The 18808-nt window shown below is 38.0% G+C and overlaps 2 protein-coding genes across 2 annotated transcripts; one reads left to right on the forward strand and one right to left on the reverse strand.

The window, feature by feature from the left end:
- Window positions 1-5346: 5346 nt before the first annotated feature.
- LOC130838701 (olfactory receptor 6K3-like) lies at window positions 5347-6297 on the reverse strand. Its single transcript, XM_057712203.1, has one exon. The coding sequence runs from the start codon at window positions 6295-6297 to the stop codon at window positions 5347-5349; it is 951 nt and encodes a 316-aa protein (XP_057568186.1).
- Window positions 6298-15071: 8774 nt separating this feature from the next.
- LOC130838779 (olfactory receptor 6K6) lies at window positions 15072-16104 on the forward strand. The gene has a single exon (XM_057712329.1). It carries the CDS (start codon window positions 15139-15141, stop codon window positions 16102-16104), a length of 966 nt encoding a protein of 321 aa, XP_057568312.1. The 5' UTR covers window positions 15072-15138.
- Window positions 16105-18808: the final 2704 nt, after the last annotated feature.

Consider the following 18808-nt stretch of genomic DNA (forward strand, 5'->3'; position numbering starts at 1 on the left):
CAATTTCATTGCTTTTCATGGATGAGTAATATTCCAGCGTATTATATGTACCACATCTTCTTTATCCATTCTTCTGTTGATGGATATTTAGGTTGCTTCCATGTCTTGGCTATTGTAAATAGTGCTGCAATGAACATTGAGTTGCATAAGATATCACCTTACACCTGTTAGAATGGTTATTATCAAAAAGATAAGAAACAACAAATGTTGTTGAGGGTGTGGAGCAAAGGGAACCCTTGTGCACGGTTGCTGAGAATGTAAATTGGTACAGCCACTATAGAAAACAGTACAGTGGTTCCCCAAAAAATTAAAAATAGAACTACAATATGATCCAGCAATTCTACTTCTGGTATTTATCTGAAGAAAATGAAACCACTATCTGAAAAAGACAAATGCACCCCCTTGTTAACTGCAGCATTATTTACAATAGCCAAGGTATGGAAACAAACTAAGTATCCGTTGATGGATAATGGATAAAGAAAATGTGGTGCATATATACAGTGGAATGTTATTTAACCATCAAAAAGAGTGAATCTTGCCATTTGTGACAACATGGATACACCTTGAGAGCATTATGCTAAGTAGAATAAATCACACAGAGAAAGACAAATACTGCATCATCACACTTATATGTGGACTCTAAAAAGCAAAACAAAATGAATAAACAAAATACCAAACTCATAGATACACAGAACAGCCTGATGTTTGGCAGAGGTGGGGTGGGGGGACAAAATGGGCAAAGAGGGTTAAAAGGTACAACTCCCAGCCATAAGGTAAACAAATCATAAGGATGTGATGTACAGCATGTGGATCAGGACTACAGTTAATAATACTCTGTTGTATATTTGAACATTTTCATCATAAGAAAAAAATTTTCTAACTGGTGATGGATGCTAACGAGACTTATTGTGGTGATCATTCCACAATATATACAAATATTGAATCATTATGTTGTACATCTGAAATTAATAAAATGTTGTATATTAATTATACCTAAATTTTTAAAAAGGTCTCACTAAACAAAAGGATAAAAAGTGGAATTATATAATACATTCCTCACCTGTACAATCTTGTGCAACATAGTTATTCCTTGTAAAAGAAAGAAGGAAAGAAAGAAAGGAAAAAAGAAAGAAAGAAGAAAGAAAGAAAGAAAAAAAGAAAGAAAAAAAGAAAGAAAGAAAGAAAGAAGGAAAGAAAGAAAGGAAGAATGAAAGAAAGAAAGAGAAAGAAAGAAGAAAGAAAGAAAGAAGGAAAGAAAGAAAGGAAGAATGAAAGAAAGAGCTTATTACATATGTATCCAAAGATAAGCAAAGTTAAAGACCTTAATTCATTTTTTTTCAAGCTTAGGGTCACAACCCATTAGCAAGTGATGATATCAGTTCCAAAAATGGTTTTAATAAAATAGAATGGGGGGAAAAACGAAGAGAAAAGATAAGAAGCACCGTATGGACTAAGCATAAATATTGTTTTGTAAAAATATTGGTTTTTTATAAATATGGATATGAATATGTAAATTTATGTATATATATATGTCCTATATTATGGTTTAAAATATACTGTGAATCACACTTAACAAAGTATTTTAGTGATCCCACTTGCTCCTTATTACCTCATTTCTCTGCTTTCAGTGGTAGTAAAACTCCATGAAAGAGCTGTCTGTACTTGAAATTTCCAATTTGTCTTTGATTCTTTTCTATTCAATTGCTCAAGTCAGGCTTTTACTTCCCCTATTTCATGCACACTTCTCTTATTAACAATGCTCTCCAAGTGTCTAAGTTCAAAGTCAACTTTCAGTCCTTATCTTACTTGACTATTTGCAGGATTTGACAAAGTCAATCACTTCTTCCTCCTTGATGTGTTTTGTTCACTTGACTTTTAGATCTTTGTTCTGTCTCACGGATTGTGCCTTCTGAGTCACGTTTCCACCGGCTTTTCCTGCTGCCTGGATCATTCATTACTCTCCCTCCACGTATTCGTGGGAATAACTCAATGTTCTCCAACTCTTTGTTCAAATGTGACCTTCTACTAAGGTCTAATTATGATCACTTTACTTAAAATCACAATCTCCCTACCCACACCAGATCCTCTTATCCTGCAATAGTTGTTTTTTCTATTTCATACAGACCACATGATTTCCATTTATTTTGCAATTTTTTTTCTTATTATATATGTGTGTGTGTGTGTGTATATATATATATATATATATATATATATAAATATCTCCCCTCATTTCTGTGTAAGCTACATAAAGGCAGGGGATTTATCTCAGTCATATCACACGCACCTAAAACAGTGCTTGGCATAGTGGCCTTAGGAAACATTGGCTGCATGAATAAAGAAATGGGTCATGTACAAGAACAAGGACTCAGACTCAGAGAATGGACTGGAGAACTCGAAGTTTGGGGGGGCTGGAGGTGAAGGGGAAGCCGAGATGAAGTGAGAGAGTAGCACAGACATATATATACTACCAATTGTAAAATAGATAGCCAGTGGGAAGTTGTTGTATAACAAAGGGAGTTCAACTGGAGGATGGAAGATGCCTTAGAGGAGTGGGATGGGGAGGGTGGGGGGGACTCGAGGGAGGGTGGGGGGGGAGTCGAGCGAGGGAGGGAAAACGGGGATATGTGTATAAAAACAGATGATTGAACTTGGTGTACCCCCAAAAAAATAATAAATAAGTAAATAAATAAATAAGAAATGGGTCATGTAATTATTTCCTTAGTGGGTTAGCATCTTTTAAACTCAGCAAGATTTTCGAGCTAACTATAGAAATGTTTAATAGACTCAAAACCTATTATTTATATTTTGCACTAAGGAATTTGTATATATTTAGTATTTTATGTATTTGCATTATTTAAGACAATTTGACATATTGGAATACCAAATCTACCTTGCAATTCTGATTTTAGATTTGTAATTGAGTAATTAATTTATAGTAGTTTTTTTAATCAATCTGATTGCGATAAAATTTTTTAAGAACTTTTATTGAGATACAATTGACATACAATAAACTGCATATATTTAAAGCGTACAATTTGATTTTTTTTTCTTATTAGTAATGTATGTATGGCAATCCCAATCTCCCAATTCATCCCACCCCAACCCGCCCAGCTTTCCCCACTTGGTGTCCATATGTTTGTTCTCTACATTTGTATCTATTTTTGCCTTGCAAGCTGGTTGATTTGTACCATTTTTCTATATTCTGCATATATGTGTCAATATACGAATATGATTTTGGTTTTTCTCTTTCTGACTCACTTCACTCTGTATGACACTCTCTAGGTCCATAAATGAACACATTAAATCAAGGTATTGAGCTTTTTTTATTTAAAATTGAAGTCTTACTACATTTGTCACAGTATTAAAATGTTTAAAAGGATTTAGGACTAGCCATATTTATAATTTTGTTTTTTGTTTTGGAGGGCTTTTTAAAGATTATAAAGGTTATTTTCAAAACTTGTTGAGGCTTTGTTTATTGAGTCAGAAAACTGAGGTACTTAAAAACAAAATAGTGTATATCATATTTAAATGTAATTTAAAATGATTTAATTGCCAAGTGTATAAATCAGACCAAATATTTATCAAAATGACTTTAATAGTGAATAGAAAAATTTGTTAGATTTAAAATGGAATACTAAGATTTTAAAGCAGGAGTTCAAAGATCAAAGAACTAGCTTTCTAAACATTTACCTCAAATAAATTTCACTTTAAGTTTATAACTGAGAAAAGTCTATATAGTTTTTTCATCCCCCCAAAAAATTGGTATCAAAAAGCTCACATTAGAGAGTAGCATAGACATATATACACTACCAGCTGTAAAACAGATAGCTAGTGGGAAGTTGCTGTGTAACAAAGGGAGATCAACTCGATGATGGGTGATGCTTTAGAGGGCCAGGACAGGGAGGGTGGGAGGGAGTTGCGGGAGGGAGGGGATATGGGGATATATGTATAAATAGAGCTGATTCACTTTGGTGTACCTCAAAAGCTGGTACAAGAGTGTAAAGCAATTATATTCCAATAAATAGCTTTAAAAAAAAAGCTCACATTAATATAGGAGAGGATTTGCATTTACTGGAGTGGGAAGGGATAACGTATAGAGCTGTTCCCTGAGGCATGAGAGGAAACAGGGTCTGGAGCTGATCCAAAGTTGAGAGCCAGCACTTTTTTCCGCCTTAACACTCCCAAATGGGTTTCAGGATTTATCTAGCTCCTTGACCGAAGCTGGTTGAAACTTTTTTCTTGTGTTCTAGACTACTGATATTTCCGTTTTTGACATCTCTCTTCTTCCCTCACCTTCTGGTCGGCTTCCTATTGTCTGTGATACCACAGACGATTGGTTTGCTTTACACAGGAGCTGGGAAAAAACTTCTTTTTCTAGACACAATTTACTCAACCCCTAAAACCACCAGTGCAGTTTTGTAGGAGGAAGGCACAGACCTTTATCCCAGAGGATAAAATGAGTGTGAATTTTTTAATGGTAAGTATAAGTGACAAGGCAGAGAAGAAGAAAGCGAGGGACATTCCAGAGGAGAAAAGCAATAAGAACAAAGACACTGAGGTATGAGGCTTGCACAGCACTTTAGTGTAATATAACATAACATGGAACAGTATTTATATAGTAATATTGATTTTTTAAATTAGCACATCAAGGTATAACTATATATATTTACATAATTTATGGGTTTTTTTTTTGTCTGTATATTTTGTCTATTTAATCTTCAAGCTTTCATGAGTGCTTTGTCTGGAAATTTCAAAACAATGTGAAACATAACCCACAAAGGCATTAATAAAAACAGCATGGCACAAACATCACAAGGTCAATGGCTCTATGAGCTGCACAATCATTGTTGTTTATCATAAGACAACCTATGGAGGGGTAAACATCTCTTAGATGAACATTAGGAGGCCAGGCTTCTTGTTCAGCCTTAAACCACCTCACTGCTACACAACCTGTTAGTCTTTTTTAAAGGAATCAATAATAACTGACATAAGAGTACTGTGAATATAAAGTGAAAGAGTAGGTAAGGGAAATTTTTAGATATGCAAGAAATAAATATGATTATTGTTTAGCCCAGTATCCTCATTGATTAGAAGTTACCAAGTGTAAAAAATATTCCATTATAATCTGTAAATACTATAAAGATAGATAAATCACAGAAGACTTCCTCTATCAGATTAAGCAATAGTTCTTATGTTAGGAAATTGGAAATCATACCCAAATGGCTACTTAAAAATAAAGCATACACAGTAGTTTTAAAAATAAAGCATGCACAGTAGTTTTAAAAACTGATTTGTTAGAATTTTAAACTGATGGATATAGTTCATTGAACGGATATGTGTGAACTCTCATTGGCTCCCAGAAACACTGAACGTGTTTTGAGAGCAGAGCATTTTCTTGATGGCATTTTTCATGTCTTTGTTCCTCAGACTGTAGATTATCGGGTTGAAAAGTGGGGCAAGGACAGTGAACATCAGCGCAATGGCCTTGTCCAGTAATGGTGGGAAAGTGACAGAGAAGCGCAGGTACATGAGGGTCACGCTGCCAAAAAACAGGAAGAAAATAGTAATGTGGGCGGCACAAGTGGAGAATGCCTTCCGACGGCTCTTAGCAGAGGGAATGCTCAGGATCACGGTGATGATTCTTAAATAAGAAAGGGTGATAATAGAGACAGAAATCATGATGGAAATAGCATGAATCACATCTTCAACCAGAATCACGGATGTGTTCGTACAGGCCAAGCTCAACACGGGTTCAGAGTCACAGAAGAGTTGATGAATTTGGCTGGGACCACAGAAGGGAAGGGTAGAAATCCACACAATCTCGGGCAGTAGCACAAGGAAGCCGAAGATTCCAGAGCCCGTGGAGAGCTGGAGGCATAATCGAGGGGTCATAACGGTTGCATAGCGGAGAGGCTGGCAGATGGCAACATACCTGTCAATGGCCATTGCTGTGAGGACCAGGCCTTCTGTGACCCCAAGAGAGTGGAAAAAATACACCTGCAGGAGGCAGCCAAGGAAAGAAATAGTCTTCTCATTACTGACAAGGTTGGAGAGCATCTTGGGGATGGTCGCCGTGGTATACCAAATCTCCAGGAAGGAGAAGATGCTGATGAAACTGTACATGGGATTGTGGAGACGGGTATCCAGCTGGACGGCAAGGAAGATCATGAAATTTCCGACAATAATGAACACATAAATAAAGAGCAAAGGAATGAAGAATAAGAGGCTGCCATTCTCAAACGGAGGGAAATCAGAGAAATAAAACTCAGTCACCACTGTCCAGTTCTCCTGATGCATAGTTTCAGGTGTTTCACCTGTTGGCTGATGGAATCAAATATAAAGAGTCAGAACTCCACCTACATCCAAATAACAGAAACTCTCTTTTCAAGCAGCTCAACAGCCTTGAAAAAGGGTTGATTAAATTAAATAAAATATAATATGAGTTGCTTTGCAAATTATAAAGTGATGTGTCTAACTTGAAAATACTTCTTTAGTAATGATAATACTTTGTGTTTTCAGTTATTCTGTTAGCTAAGCAAACAATTTTGCTATTTGAACATATACATTGGTACAAACTCTCCTGAATGGCAGTTTGGCAATTTTTATTGAGAGGCTTGAGGTTGTTTAGAGCCTCACCTCTCACCATACAGCCTAAGGAAAATATTTTAAATATTAAAAAATGCACAGATATTCATTGGAATATTTATTTTATTTTTAAGCTCTTTATTGGAAGGAATATTTATTATAATAGCAAATTAGAAACACCTTAAGTAGGTAGATAATTTTATTTTTAGACACAAAATATTGGAGACACAAAATGAGTTGTGACAAGATGATCCCATCTGTGGGTAAGAATAAGACCATTTTTAAGTAGATATCTTAAAAACCAAGTGCAGGTACTGTCTTCCTTTGCTGGCCTCATAATTAACAAAATAAAGTAAGTAGAAGAGCCAAATGTCATATTGAATGCAGTTTACTTTAAAGCACAACAGCTTAGACCCATGTGATATATCTCTGTGTGCAAGTTAATCTTATACTGGGTTAGTTAATAATCAATGGTAAAGAGGGTTAGTTAATAGCTGAAATACCCTAATCTAGAAGTCATACTCTAGGAGTGGTTTGGTAACATTTCAAAAACTTTAGTTAGTGGTCTACAGCCAGAGGCAGGTAGCTTCAAGTACCCAGAACTGCATCTTCACCATAGGGTTCATTTATTAGCAGGTTTTCACAACTTCAGCAGTGTTAATTAACATCACGCACCAGATAAGTTTTGCTAGGAAAGCTTTGTGGGGAAGTGAGAGGTTTCCCACGCATTGTAGGATGTTTGGCAGCAACCCTGCCCTCTACCTACTAGGTATCAATAGCACAGACCCTTTCCTTAGTCATAATAAACAAAATGTCTCTAGAAATCTAAAAATATTCCTGCAGAGCAGGGGTGGGAGTAAAACTGTCCCGGTTGAAAACCAGTGGCATACAGAACTTTAGATTTCTTTTTCTGTTTAAAAACAGGGTGGCCGAGACATGTGGACTCGCTAGAAATACACATAGAGTTTGTTTGATATGATATTAGAATATAAGCCTGCCAAGCAGCCTATACAGTGTATGTGGGGGGCGGGGCGGGGGGTGGGGGGAGATAGGTCCATGATTCATTCACTTCTGTGCTCTTCCCTTAACACAGGATCCATCATTTGATCTCACCAGGTTAGCTTTTACACCAGTGAGAATTTGGTTACATTTGGTCTTTGATAGAAACTTCCATTCATTCTTCTACAGAGAGCCTAAAGAATAGAGAGTTCGGACTTCTATGGGCTTCCAAAAAAAGGTCTGGCAGTGGTTTTTGGGTCTGCTTGCTAATAAATGTGTGCATGGCAGAATTCTGAGACCTGCCTTCATTGAACTTCCTGATAGTTTAGGAGGTGGGACTTCTATAATTTTGTGACGTGATAGAAGTGTTAAGTAACACTGTGGTGGTAATCAGAAGGCAGCATATAAATGCATCAAATAAACACGTACACTTTAAACTTATGCAATCTTGTATGTCAATTATATCTCAATGTTTAAAAATTTAAATAAACAAACAGATAAATTAGTGGAGGTGAAGAGTCATAGTTCTAGTGGCCCAGACAAAATTTAATGGATGATTTCTCCAGGGCTAATGTCCCAGACAAAATTTAATAGGTTATCTTAGGACCATCTCTAGTCCTACAACACAGTTTCTCCAAAATCCCTCATTCCTGAACTACTGTCTTTTGCCCTATCTCACATGCCTACAAAATATCAACAGTTTCCACAAGTCTTTCTTCATTTAAAACCAATGGAAAAAAACTCTGACTCTCTGAGAATCATCCCTAATATACAGCAAACAAAACCACTCACCCATATACCAAAGTACAGACCCCACCCCTCATCTCGTTCCCATCTCTTTCAGAAACTGAGAGGGCTACCTTCTGTTTCCCAAATGTCTTCACCTTCACTGTTCTGCAGTCCAGCAAATCAGAAGGTTATAACCACAACCACAAATCTAGCTTCTCAGGGAATAATCATTCATGTGTGGAATGGCTTTCTTCCAAAGGGTTGTCCCCCAGTGCCTAGAGAAAAGCAACTGTGCCTCCCATGTGGTTAATTAGGGGAGCACTTACTGCCATGCTCCCTTTCATGAGGTTACCACACTTATGAGAAGCTAGGTCTTTGAGATAGGCTAGAAATCCGATGGAAAGATATACTCAGTTTTCTGTGTAAAGGGGTGAAAGAATTGTTTATATACAAAGTGTTTGCTGAGACAGAGGAAGGATAAGGAAGGAGACGAGTAACAACACATAGGTCAGGGAATTCCCTGGCAGTCCAGTGGTTAGGACTTGGCACTTTCACTTCTGGGGCCTGGGTTCAATCCCTGATCAGGGAACTAAAATCCCACAAGCCAGGCAGAGTAGTCAAAAAAAAAAAAGTGTAGTTCAAAGCCAAAAGGATTTTCTCCACTCTTCAGAGCAGATCTGTGATAGCGCAGTACAACTGAAGTGTATTATAGAGGGTTCTGTCAGCAGCTGCCTAGCACAGCTCAGCAGCAGGGCCAAGGGCAGTAATGGCTGGAAAGAGGGGCTCACATACATGAGGTTTCACAGGCTTCAGTGGTGCTTCAGTGGTCCTGGAAGGGCCTGGAGTCAGGATTTAGCATGGACTGTTTGATAAAGCTGACAGTTAAACTATTTTGGGCTGATTTCCTTCTACTTGCTCCATTTATTATCTCTTTGATCTTCAATATCTTTAGTTTCTCTTTCACTACTGACTCCTTCCCCTCTCTTTTTTTTTCAAATGTATTTTCACATGGAGTTTTATTTTATTTTATTTTACTTTTTGGCTGCATCACGTCTTCGTTACTGGGTTTTTGTTGCTGCTTGTAGGCTTTCTCTAGTTGTGGCAAGCAGGGGCTACTCTTCGTTGCGGTGTGCAGGCTTCTCAGTGTGGTGGCTTCTCTTGTGGAGCACAGGCTCTAGAGTACAAGCTCAGTAATTGTGGCACAGGGATTAGTTGCTCCGTGGCATGTGGGATCTTCCCAGACCAGGGATCGAACCCATGTCCCCTGCATTGGCAGACAGATTCTTAACCACTGCGCCACCGGGGAAGTCCTCCCCTCTCTTTTAAACATGCACATTTTACTACTGTATCATTTTACTACTGTATCATAGTATCTAAGAAACAATACATCTACTGTACCTTAGAGAAAGTTAACCTTGATTACATTATCAACTCCAGTTCTCTCATCTTTCCATTAGCAAACTTCTCAAATGTGATCCACATTGACTAATTCATCTTGTATTAATACTTTTATACATTCATTCTTCACATATCTATAACTCATCTTATAATCACCACTTCTTACTAGCTTTTGCTTTAGCTGTCACTTTATCTGTCAATATCTATAACTCATAATCACCTCTTCTTACTAGCTTTAGCTTTAGCTGTTACTTTATCTGCCTAACAAACTAGCTCAAACTTAAAATCTGTCTCTCTATTGCTCTTCTTTCCAACATACCCTTCATATAGCCAGCTGTCAAATCCTATTGATTATTCATATTTATTCTTATCCCTTTCATTCTTTAGCTTCATTATTACTGTCTTATTTAGGCCTTTACCCTAGACTATTGCAGAAAAGGGTCTGATGCCTGAAAGGTGATGAATAAATGCTAGTTAAATGAATTAATGATATTTCTTACTTCTATAATTTCTTTGTATTCTACACACTAATAAGGTGCTATTTTGTGTATTAATGTCCACTCAAACACTGCATAATGACCTCATATTTCTTACGAAGTATATTTTAAAAACTCAACACTTGGCATTCAAAGACTTCCAAAATCTGACTAACCTGCTCCTCCAATGCTGTTTCTCCACTAATTCACTAAACAAGCCCTCTGTTTCAAATCAAATGTATCTAATATTCTACAAACACTGTTCTTGTATTTTCACTTCTAGACCTTAGTTTATCCTCTTCATTAAGCATATATAACTTGAGTTCCATGTAAGTCCCTGAGCTGTGCACTAGAAGTTCAAATATGAATAAATAACTATAGATAATCATCAAATTTCTTAGAACCTAAACATATAGCTAGATAATTTAACAATGTATGTATGCATTAGATGCTTTAGGAACACAAAAGAAGACCCCTGAACCAGCCTGGGAATCAGGAGGGACTTCCTGGAGGAGGGGATAATGTGCAGAATCTTGAAAGATTAATATGAATTACAGAGATGAAGCATGTGCACATGTTTTAGGTGGAGAGAAGAAAGGCAGGGTTGAAGTTCTAGGAAGAGGGAAGAACAGGAAAAAACTAAAGCACAATAGATCAACATAGCATTGTGAGAGTGTAGCTACAAGCAGTTTGGTTGCTGGCACCTACAGTGTAAGGCAGTGAATAGAGTAGGAAATGGCAATAGGGATGTGTGAGCGAAAGCTTAGGAATGTCCTTTATCTTCCCCATCTTCCTTCTTCTTAGGTAAACCAAGTTCTATTAATTGATACTGCAAGTTAAGTGAAAAACCATGGTAGGGAATATATATTCGGTAATAATTAGTAGAGTTGTAATTGAAGGGAAAAGTTAACGTTTCGCTAGATTTGAGCTCAGAGATTCAAGTTTCAATTTATTCTCTGCCTTGTATCACCTGTGAACTGGAGCAAACCTTTAGCCGTTATGAATCATTCCATCTGCAAAATAGGAATAACTCACGTCTTGGCTACCTCACACAAAGTTTTTATTTTTAATTGTGGTAAAAAACTTGCAATATAAAATTTACCATATTAATCACTTTTAAGCATACAGATTGTTTTTCTAAAGGTGAGATGTGTATTTAAAACTTCAAAAATATATTATTATTATTATCCTAATCATCAGCTCAGCAGAAGAAATGAAAAACAGTGGAAAATGAATGAAAAGCTGAGAAGAGAATAGTGTTTACTGATGGTCTATTCCAGAGAAGCATGGTCCTGAGTGAAGTCTATTCCAACACCCATAGCTATTCTGGGCCCCAGAGCTCAGATCTGTACTCCTCTATGAGAAAGAAGACTATTTTGCCACAGGAAAGCTTTTGAGACCTGACCCTTGGGGATGTCTAATTATTATGTGCCACTTTCCCCCTAATATGTCCCTTAGAGGAGAGAAAGAGATGCACCACTTTTTTAGGTCCTGCATTATCTAAAGAAAGCTCCCAGGGAAGGCAATTTTTCTCCATTCTAGATATTCCCTAAAGAGCATCCAGAAACACCTATATCTTCATTGACAAACTAGCAGGGCGGCAGGTTGCTGCAGATGCTGAGGAACGTTTTTGTGGTCTCAGGCAAGGTACGTGCTAATGATCATTAAAAGGGCATCCTCCAGTTGAGACTGCCAACCTGCCTTTTACTCTTATTGTACCTGCCCAATAATTTCCTTACATCCCTACCTCTCCTGTACCCAAATTGTCCTGGTCTTTCAAAGTAAAAATTTCTTAATATATCGAGTAAAACTTCATTATTTTAGAATGTTCTCACATAAGTAAAGAAATTAGAATAATGTGATATGAAATATAGGAGGGATGTTAGGAAGAATATAGGTCAGCTAACAGCTGAAGCTACTGATAATATCTAAGGTCTTTCCAACACGAAAATGTTGAAATCCAAAGAATTCTGGATCCCTGGGGACTTACAGAGAAATTGACTGCTTTTTTCCAGGACTAAAATCTAATTCAATGCTCTTTTTACTCTACAAGGAATATTTGCAGGCTGAGCTCCTTGGGCACTGCTGATTATCTGTCATTCTAGGATTTTTTAAAATGTCATTTGTGTGTCTCAGGAGCAAAAATAATGTTTAATCCAACTTTATATAGCCCTTGAACCTATGGCAGTGATTGACACATGGCAGAGGATCAATAAATATATGAGTGTTAACTGAATAAATGTACAGATGATCAATAACAATGCAGCCTCACTTATGAGAAGGGCCTCACTCAAAGCAACAAAGTAGTCACTCTGTTTGCCCTTTATGAGTCACTTAGCTCTGAACTTACTTTTCCATAGCCCCATAGTCTCTTGCTTTATCCATCTATGCTCTCCATAGTGACTACTCAGCATGGCCATTCTCTGGTACTTTAGGCTGAGAAAAGATAACACAGAAAAGGCAGAGACATGGCTACTTCCATCAAAGAACACTCAGATCTCTCACATCTTTCCCTATGGAGGCCCTCTGCCCTCTGCTTCCCTGGAGCCTGCTCCCTTCCAAAGCCTGTCTCTCCGATCTTTCTTCCTCAAGGCTTGAGGCATCAAGCAAGAGTCATCCTCTATAAGTTAATTTTCCTAGCCTTCAGTGCATTTATTTTAATCTATATTTGACCTAAAAAAAAAAAAAAACCCACATTAGCTCTCTCATCTCACACCCAAGGCAGTCTTAAATATATAGTGGTACTCAGAGTAGGGAACAGACTGACTGATGAATCCTGATCTAGATTTCCCACTGTGGTATGAATAATAATACTGGTTTCTAAGACCTACAAATCAGGCATCCAGTTATTGCTTTGGATCCTAGCTCTGTGAATTTGGGCAAGTTATTTTCTCCCTCTGGTTCTCAATTTCTCTTCCTGTAAAGCAATAATAATCACCTCTCTACTAGAGGTAGAAATAAGTGAAATAAAATATGTAAAATGCCTAACATCATGACCATTGCATGGGAACTCTTCAATAACACTTTTTCATTTATCCTTTATGATGTCCCCTAAGGAGTTTTCTGTCTACTTGAAGGAGATCACGCTGATATTCAGATATTTAAAATGCAAAAAAGATGTGTTAGGCATCATGAAAGAGGAAAATGTAAGGTATTCTTAAGAGAGGGTGTTTCCTTCTGTCAGTGAGGATGAATGAGATTTCTGTGACAATGGGAACATTTACTGGACATTGGCAACTTGGATTCCAATAGGAAGAAATCAAGAAAATGGAAGGAAGGAATGACATAAAAATAAAAATGTGGGAATTTGGTTCTATATGGCAGAACTGATGAGTATGTAGAAAAATATTTGCCTTAAAAATTGGGCTGGCAGATAGAGAAAGACAAATATCATATGATATTGCTTATATGTGGAATCTAAAAAAAATGGTGCAAATGAACTTATTTACAAAACAGAAATAGAGTCGCAGATGTAAAAAACAAACTTATGGTTACCAAGGGGGAGAGAGATAAACTGGGAAATTGGGATTGACATATACACACTACCACATATAAAATAGATAACTAATAAAGACCTACTGTATAGCACAGGGAACTCTACTCATACTCCATAATGGCCTAAATGGGAAAAAAATCTAAAAAAGGGTGGATATATGTATGTGTGTAATTGTGTATGTATGTGTGTAACATTTTGCTGTACATCTGAAATTAACACGACATTATAAATCAACAATATCCCAAGAAAAATTAAAAAATAAATTAAAAAATAAATTTAAATCTATAAAAGTTACAAAAAAGAAAAAGAAAATTTAACTGGAACCTAATGAGAAAAGACAATAAATACCAGGATAAGATCTTTGGGTTTTATCCCTTAGTGTTTTTGAAAAGACAAAGGACAGTAAAAGCCATGCATGCTTAGAAATGTTCATCTGTAGAATGACTCGATGGAGGTAAGAAGACCAGTGAAAAAGATGTTAAAATGGTCAAGGTAAGAGATGAGCATGCTTCTGTCCCTGAGTTTAATTAGCCTTGCAAAATATTTAGTTGTCCTTTCTCCCCAACAACTAGATTGCTGGCCTGATTTCTATTGCTGTGACACTTTCTTCCCAAGATTGTCATAGTCAATAGAGAAGTGTTTTTTTCTTTTTAAATTAAGGAAGATTTCCTCCCTTTGGCTCTTAGATGTGGCCTTTCTAGGAGGGATAGGATGTGCAAAGGTAAAGTTACATGTTTGTTCAAAGTTCAGTGGCTGCAACTCAGGTGCAAGGTGTTTCTGGAGAGACTGTTGGTCTGAGCAACTCTCAGTATCAACCACTGAGAGGAGAGGGAAAGGGCCTTACAGAGAAAGCAGAGGAGAGGACAGATATGTCTTGATATCTGGGTACTTACTTACCATCTAGATGGAAAATAAACTTGTTACTATGAAACCAAAAGAAAAGAGGCAGCGAGGTAACGGTGAATACTTTAGCCAGCCTAAGATTAGATATCACAGCTAGAAAAGATGGAAGAGCAAAACGAAGACATTAACAGAAGGGTTTCTCATAGTATTTTCTATTTTTTAATTGCTTTTCTAAAGAACAAGAGTTGAGAATAGTTAGAAAGAATGGTACATGTTTTAAAACTAAACAGAGAGGGACAGAAAAACTCAGAAATTAAAGTGACTGAACCTCCAGAAAATATTTCCAGAGAATTAAATGTGTGTGCTGCTTTGTGTTTTCTTTGTATCATTTGAAGATGTTTACAAAAAGATTCATTTAGGGATCCGAAAGCAAATACTGTATGTCAGATGTTTTTGGCATAGAGGTGCAGCTGAGAGATATTTCTAACTGGTCTGTGTAGGGCCCCAGTGTCAACTTAAGTAACTGATTACAGAAAGGAGTGAAGCAATTTCCAAGGGGTAATCACCATCCCAATTCCAGGAATTTCTTTGTTTCCTTTCTTCCTTTCCCAGATGGCACGGGTGATGACCAGCAGGAATGAGACAAGGGTGACAGAGTTCCTCTTCTCTGTGTTCCCGCATCTGCATGAAGGTGGCCTCATATTCTTTATTCCCTTGCTTCTCAGCTATGGATTTATCATAACTGGAAACCTAATGATATTCACTGTCATCCAGCTGGACATGGCCTTGAACACCCCCATGTATTTCTTCATCAGTGTCCTCTCTTTCCTGGAGATCTGGTATACCACGACCACCATCCCCAAGATGCTCTCCTGCTTAGTCAGTGAGCAGAAGACCATCTCTCTTGCTGGTTGCCTCATGCAGATGTACTTCTTCCACTCACTTGGTATCACAGAAGGCTGTGTCCTGACGGCGATGGCCATTGACAGGTACATAGCTATTTGCAATCCTCTCCGTTACCCAACCATCATGACTTCCAAACTCTGTGTCCATCTGACAGCTGGATCCTGCGTCTGTGGATTCCTCCTCATGCTCCCTGAGATCGCGTGGATTTCCACCCTGCCTTTCTGTGGCTCCAATCGGATCCAGCAGATCTTCTGCGACTTCACACCTGTGCTGAGCTTGGCCTGCACAGACACAACCCTGCTGGTCATTGTGGATGCCATCCATGCCATGGAGATCCTGGCCTCCTTCCTGGTCATTGCCCTATCCTACATCCGGATCATCGTGGTGATTCTGGGGATGCCTTCGGCTGAAGGTCGTCACAAAGCCTTTTCTACCTGTGCTGCCCACCTTGCTGTGTTCTTGCTGTTTTTTGGCAGTGTGGCTGTCATGTACTTGCGATTCTCAGCCACCTACTCGGTGTTTTGGGACACAGCAATTGCTGTCACTTTTGTTATCCTTGCTCCCTTTCTCAATCCCATTATCTATAGCCTGAGAAATAAGGATATGAAAGATGCAATTGGGAGGGTTTTCTGCTACCAGAAGAGTGCTGCTGGGGTTGGGAGATCGATGTAGATCCCTAGGGCTTTGAAAAAAACTCCTGGAAGTGCAGCATTGCACTGTTTCTTGTCTTGTTCGTGGCTATGCTCTTTTTCTATTGTCACAGTTGCTTGTTCTATTATCATAAGCAAGAATGAAAAACTGCTGTGTCCAAGTCATTGGTAGCAATTGCATAGCATGTTTACATAGACGCCCTTAACATGGTTGTGGTAGCTGAAAGCAGTATATGTGGGTTTTATTGATCTATAGTGCAGGCTAGCCTCTTCCTCGTGTTCTATCAGCTAGCCTCCTGCCCTGCTTTACTGTGGTCCCTCATGCCGGTGAGGCCAGAGAGCTGGATAGAAGAGACGTGAAATATACCATGGTTCTTGAGGCTGATGTTAACTTTCCTCCAATCCTCTTTCCAGTAATGAACCCCATGTTGTTCAGCAGTCCACAGCAATAAACAATTTCCTGATGCTGGAGAGAAGGCTTCTCCACCATTAGCTTATGTAATCCACAAAGTCAGTTAACAGCTGTGTTCTGATCATATACACCATGTGTTATAGAATTTCAGGTCGACAGAGTGACACAGAAATTGATGGCAATCATAGTCCACAATGTTCCTCTAGTGACTTACTATCTAAAATATGTTCACATTATGAATACTCATGATTTTTTAAAAAAATATAAAGTAATTAGGTCAGATATCACCATCATTTAAATGTTGGAACAAAAGCTCAAAGAAGTTTAATGCCTTGCCTAAAGTCATATAGGCCATTAGTGACAGAGATGGGACTTAACCTCAAGACTCTATTTCATTCTCTGTCCTTCATAAATACATACTTTCATTTAATCGACTCGGTGTTAAAGAAGAGAAATTATACAAATTTCTTTCCCCCAAAGTTTCATGAAACCTTATCAACCTTTGATGAGTGTTAAGACTCACAGGTTCTTTCCTCTGTGAATTCCTCAGTCCTCAGGTGACTGTGGCATCATGGGAAGACTATTGGGCTGTGAGGTTCAAGGAACAAAATTTTATAACTTTCTCTGCCTCTAGGTTGTGCCATTTCCTTGTCTGTAAAATTACATGGTTGGGTTAGATCAGTGGTTCCCCAAACTAATCATCAGAACTTATGACTGAGACAACCTGGAAGTGAAATCCATGAATTTGCATTTCTGAAAAGTTCCCAAGAATATACTGATAATGAGTCAGATGTGGGAATGGCTGGAGTAGATAATCACTAAGATCATCCCTACGTCTAGGGCTCTTTGATACGCGTAAGAGCTAAGATTATTATTATTATTTTATTTTTTTGCAGTTGTAGCTAAGATTTTTTTATTTTATTTATTTATTTTTTTGGAGGGTACACCAAGTTCAATCATCTGTTTTTTCTTCTTTTCTTTTTATTTTATTTTATTTTATTTTTTTTGGGGGGGTACATGAGGTTCCATCATCTGTTTTTATACACATATCCCCGTATTCCCTCCCTCCCTCGACTCCCCCCCACCCTCCCCGTCCCAGTCCTCTAAGGCATCATCCATCATCGAGGTGACCGCCCTTTGTTGTACAGCAACTTCCCATCGGCTATCTATCTTACACTTGGTAGCATATATACCTCCATGCCACTCTCTCACTTCGTCCCAGCCTCCCCTTCACCCCCTGCCCCCCAAACCTCAAGTTCTCCAGTCCATTCTCTGCATCTGCGTCCTTGTTCTTGTCTTCTCACTGCGTTCATCAGTACCATTTTTAGATTCCGTATATGTGAATTAGGATACAATATTTGTCCTTCTCTTTCTGACTTACTTCACTCTGTATGACAGACTCTAGGTCTATCCACCTCATTACATATAGCTGCATCTCATCCCTTTTTATAGCTGAGTAATATTCCATTGTATATATATGCCACATCTTCTGTATCCATTCATTTGTTGATGGGCATTTCGGTTGCTTCCATGTCCTGGCTATTGTAAATAGTGCTGCAATAAACATTATGGTACAAGTTTCTTTTGGGATTATGGTTTTCTTTGGGTATATGCCCAGGAGTGGGATTACTGGATCATAAGGTAGTTCTATTTGTAGTTTTTTAAGGAACCTCCAAAATGTTTTCCATAGTGGCTTTACAAACTTACAGCCCCACCAACAGTGAAGGAGAGTTCCCTTTTCTCCACACCCTCTCCAACATTTGTGGTTTCCAGATTTTGTGATGATGGCCATTCTGATCGGTGTGAGGTGATACCTCATTGTGGCTTTGACTTGCATTTCTCTGATGATTAGTGATGTTGAGCATCCTTTCATGTGTTTGTTGGCCATCTGTATGTCTTCTTTGGAGAAATGTCTATTTAGGTCTTCCGCCCATTTGTGGATTGGGTTATTTGCTTTTTTGGTATTAAGCTGCATGAGCTGCTTGTATATTTTGGAGGTTAATCCTTTGTCTGTTGTTTCATAGGCAACTATTTTTTCCCATTCTGAGGGTTGCCTTCTAGTCTGGTTTATGATTTCTTAGGCTGTGCAAAAGCTTTTAAGTTTCATGAGGTCCCATTTGTTTATTCTTGATTTTATCTCCATGATTCTAGGAGGTGGGTCCAAAAGGATCTTGCTTTGATGGATGTCATAGTGTGTTCTGCCTAAGTTTTCCTCTAGGAGTTTTAGAGTGTCTGGCCTTACATTTAGGTCCTTAACCCATTTGGGGTTTATTTTTGTATATGATATTAGGAAGTGTTCTAATTTCATTCTTTT

Source organism: Hippopotamus amphibius, chromosome 1 (assembly GCF_030028045.1).
Source record: "Hippopotamus amphibius kiboko isolate mHipAmp2 chromosome 1, mHipAmp2.hap2, whole genome shotgun sequence".
Classification (NCBI taxonomy): domain Eukaryota; kingdom Metazoa; phylum Chordata; class Mammalia; order Artiodactyla; family Hippopotamidae; genus Hippopotamus; species Hippopotamus amphibius.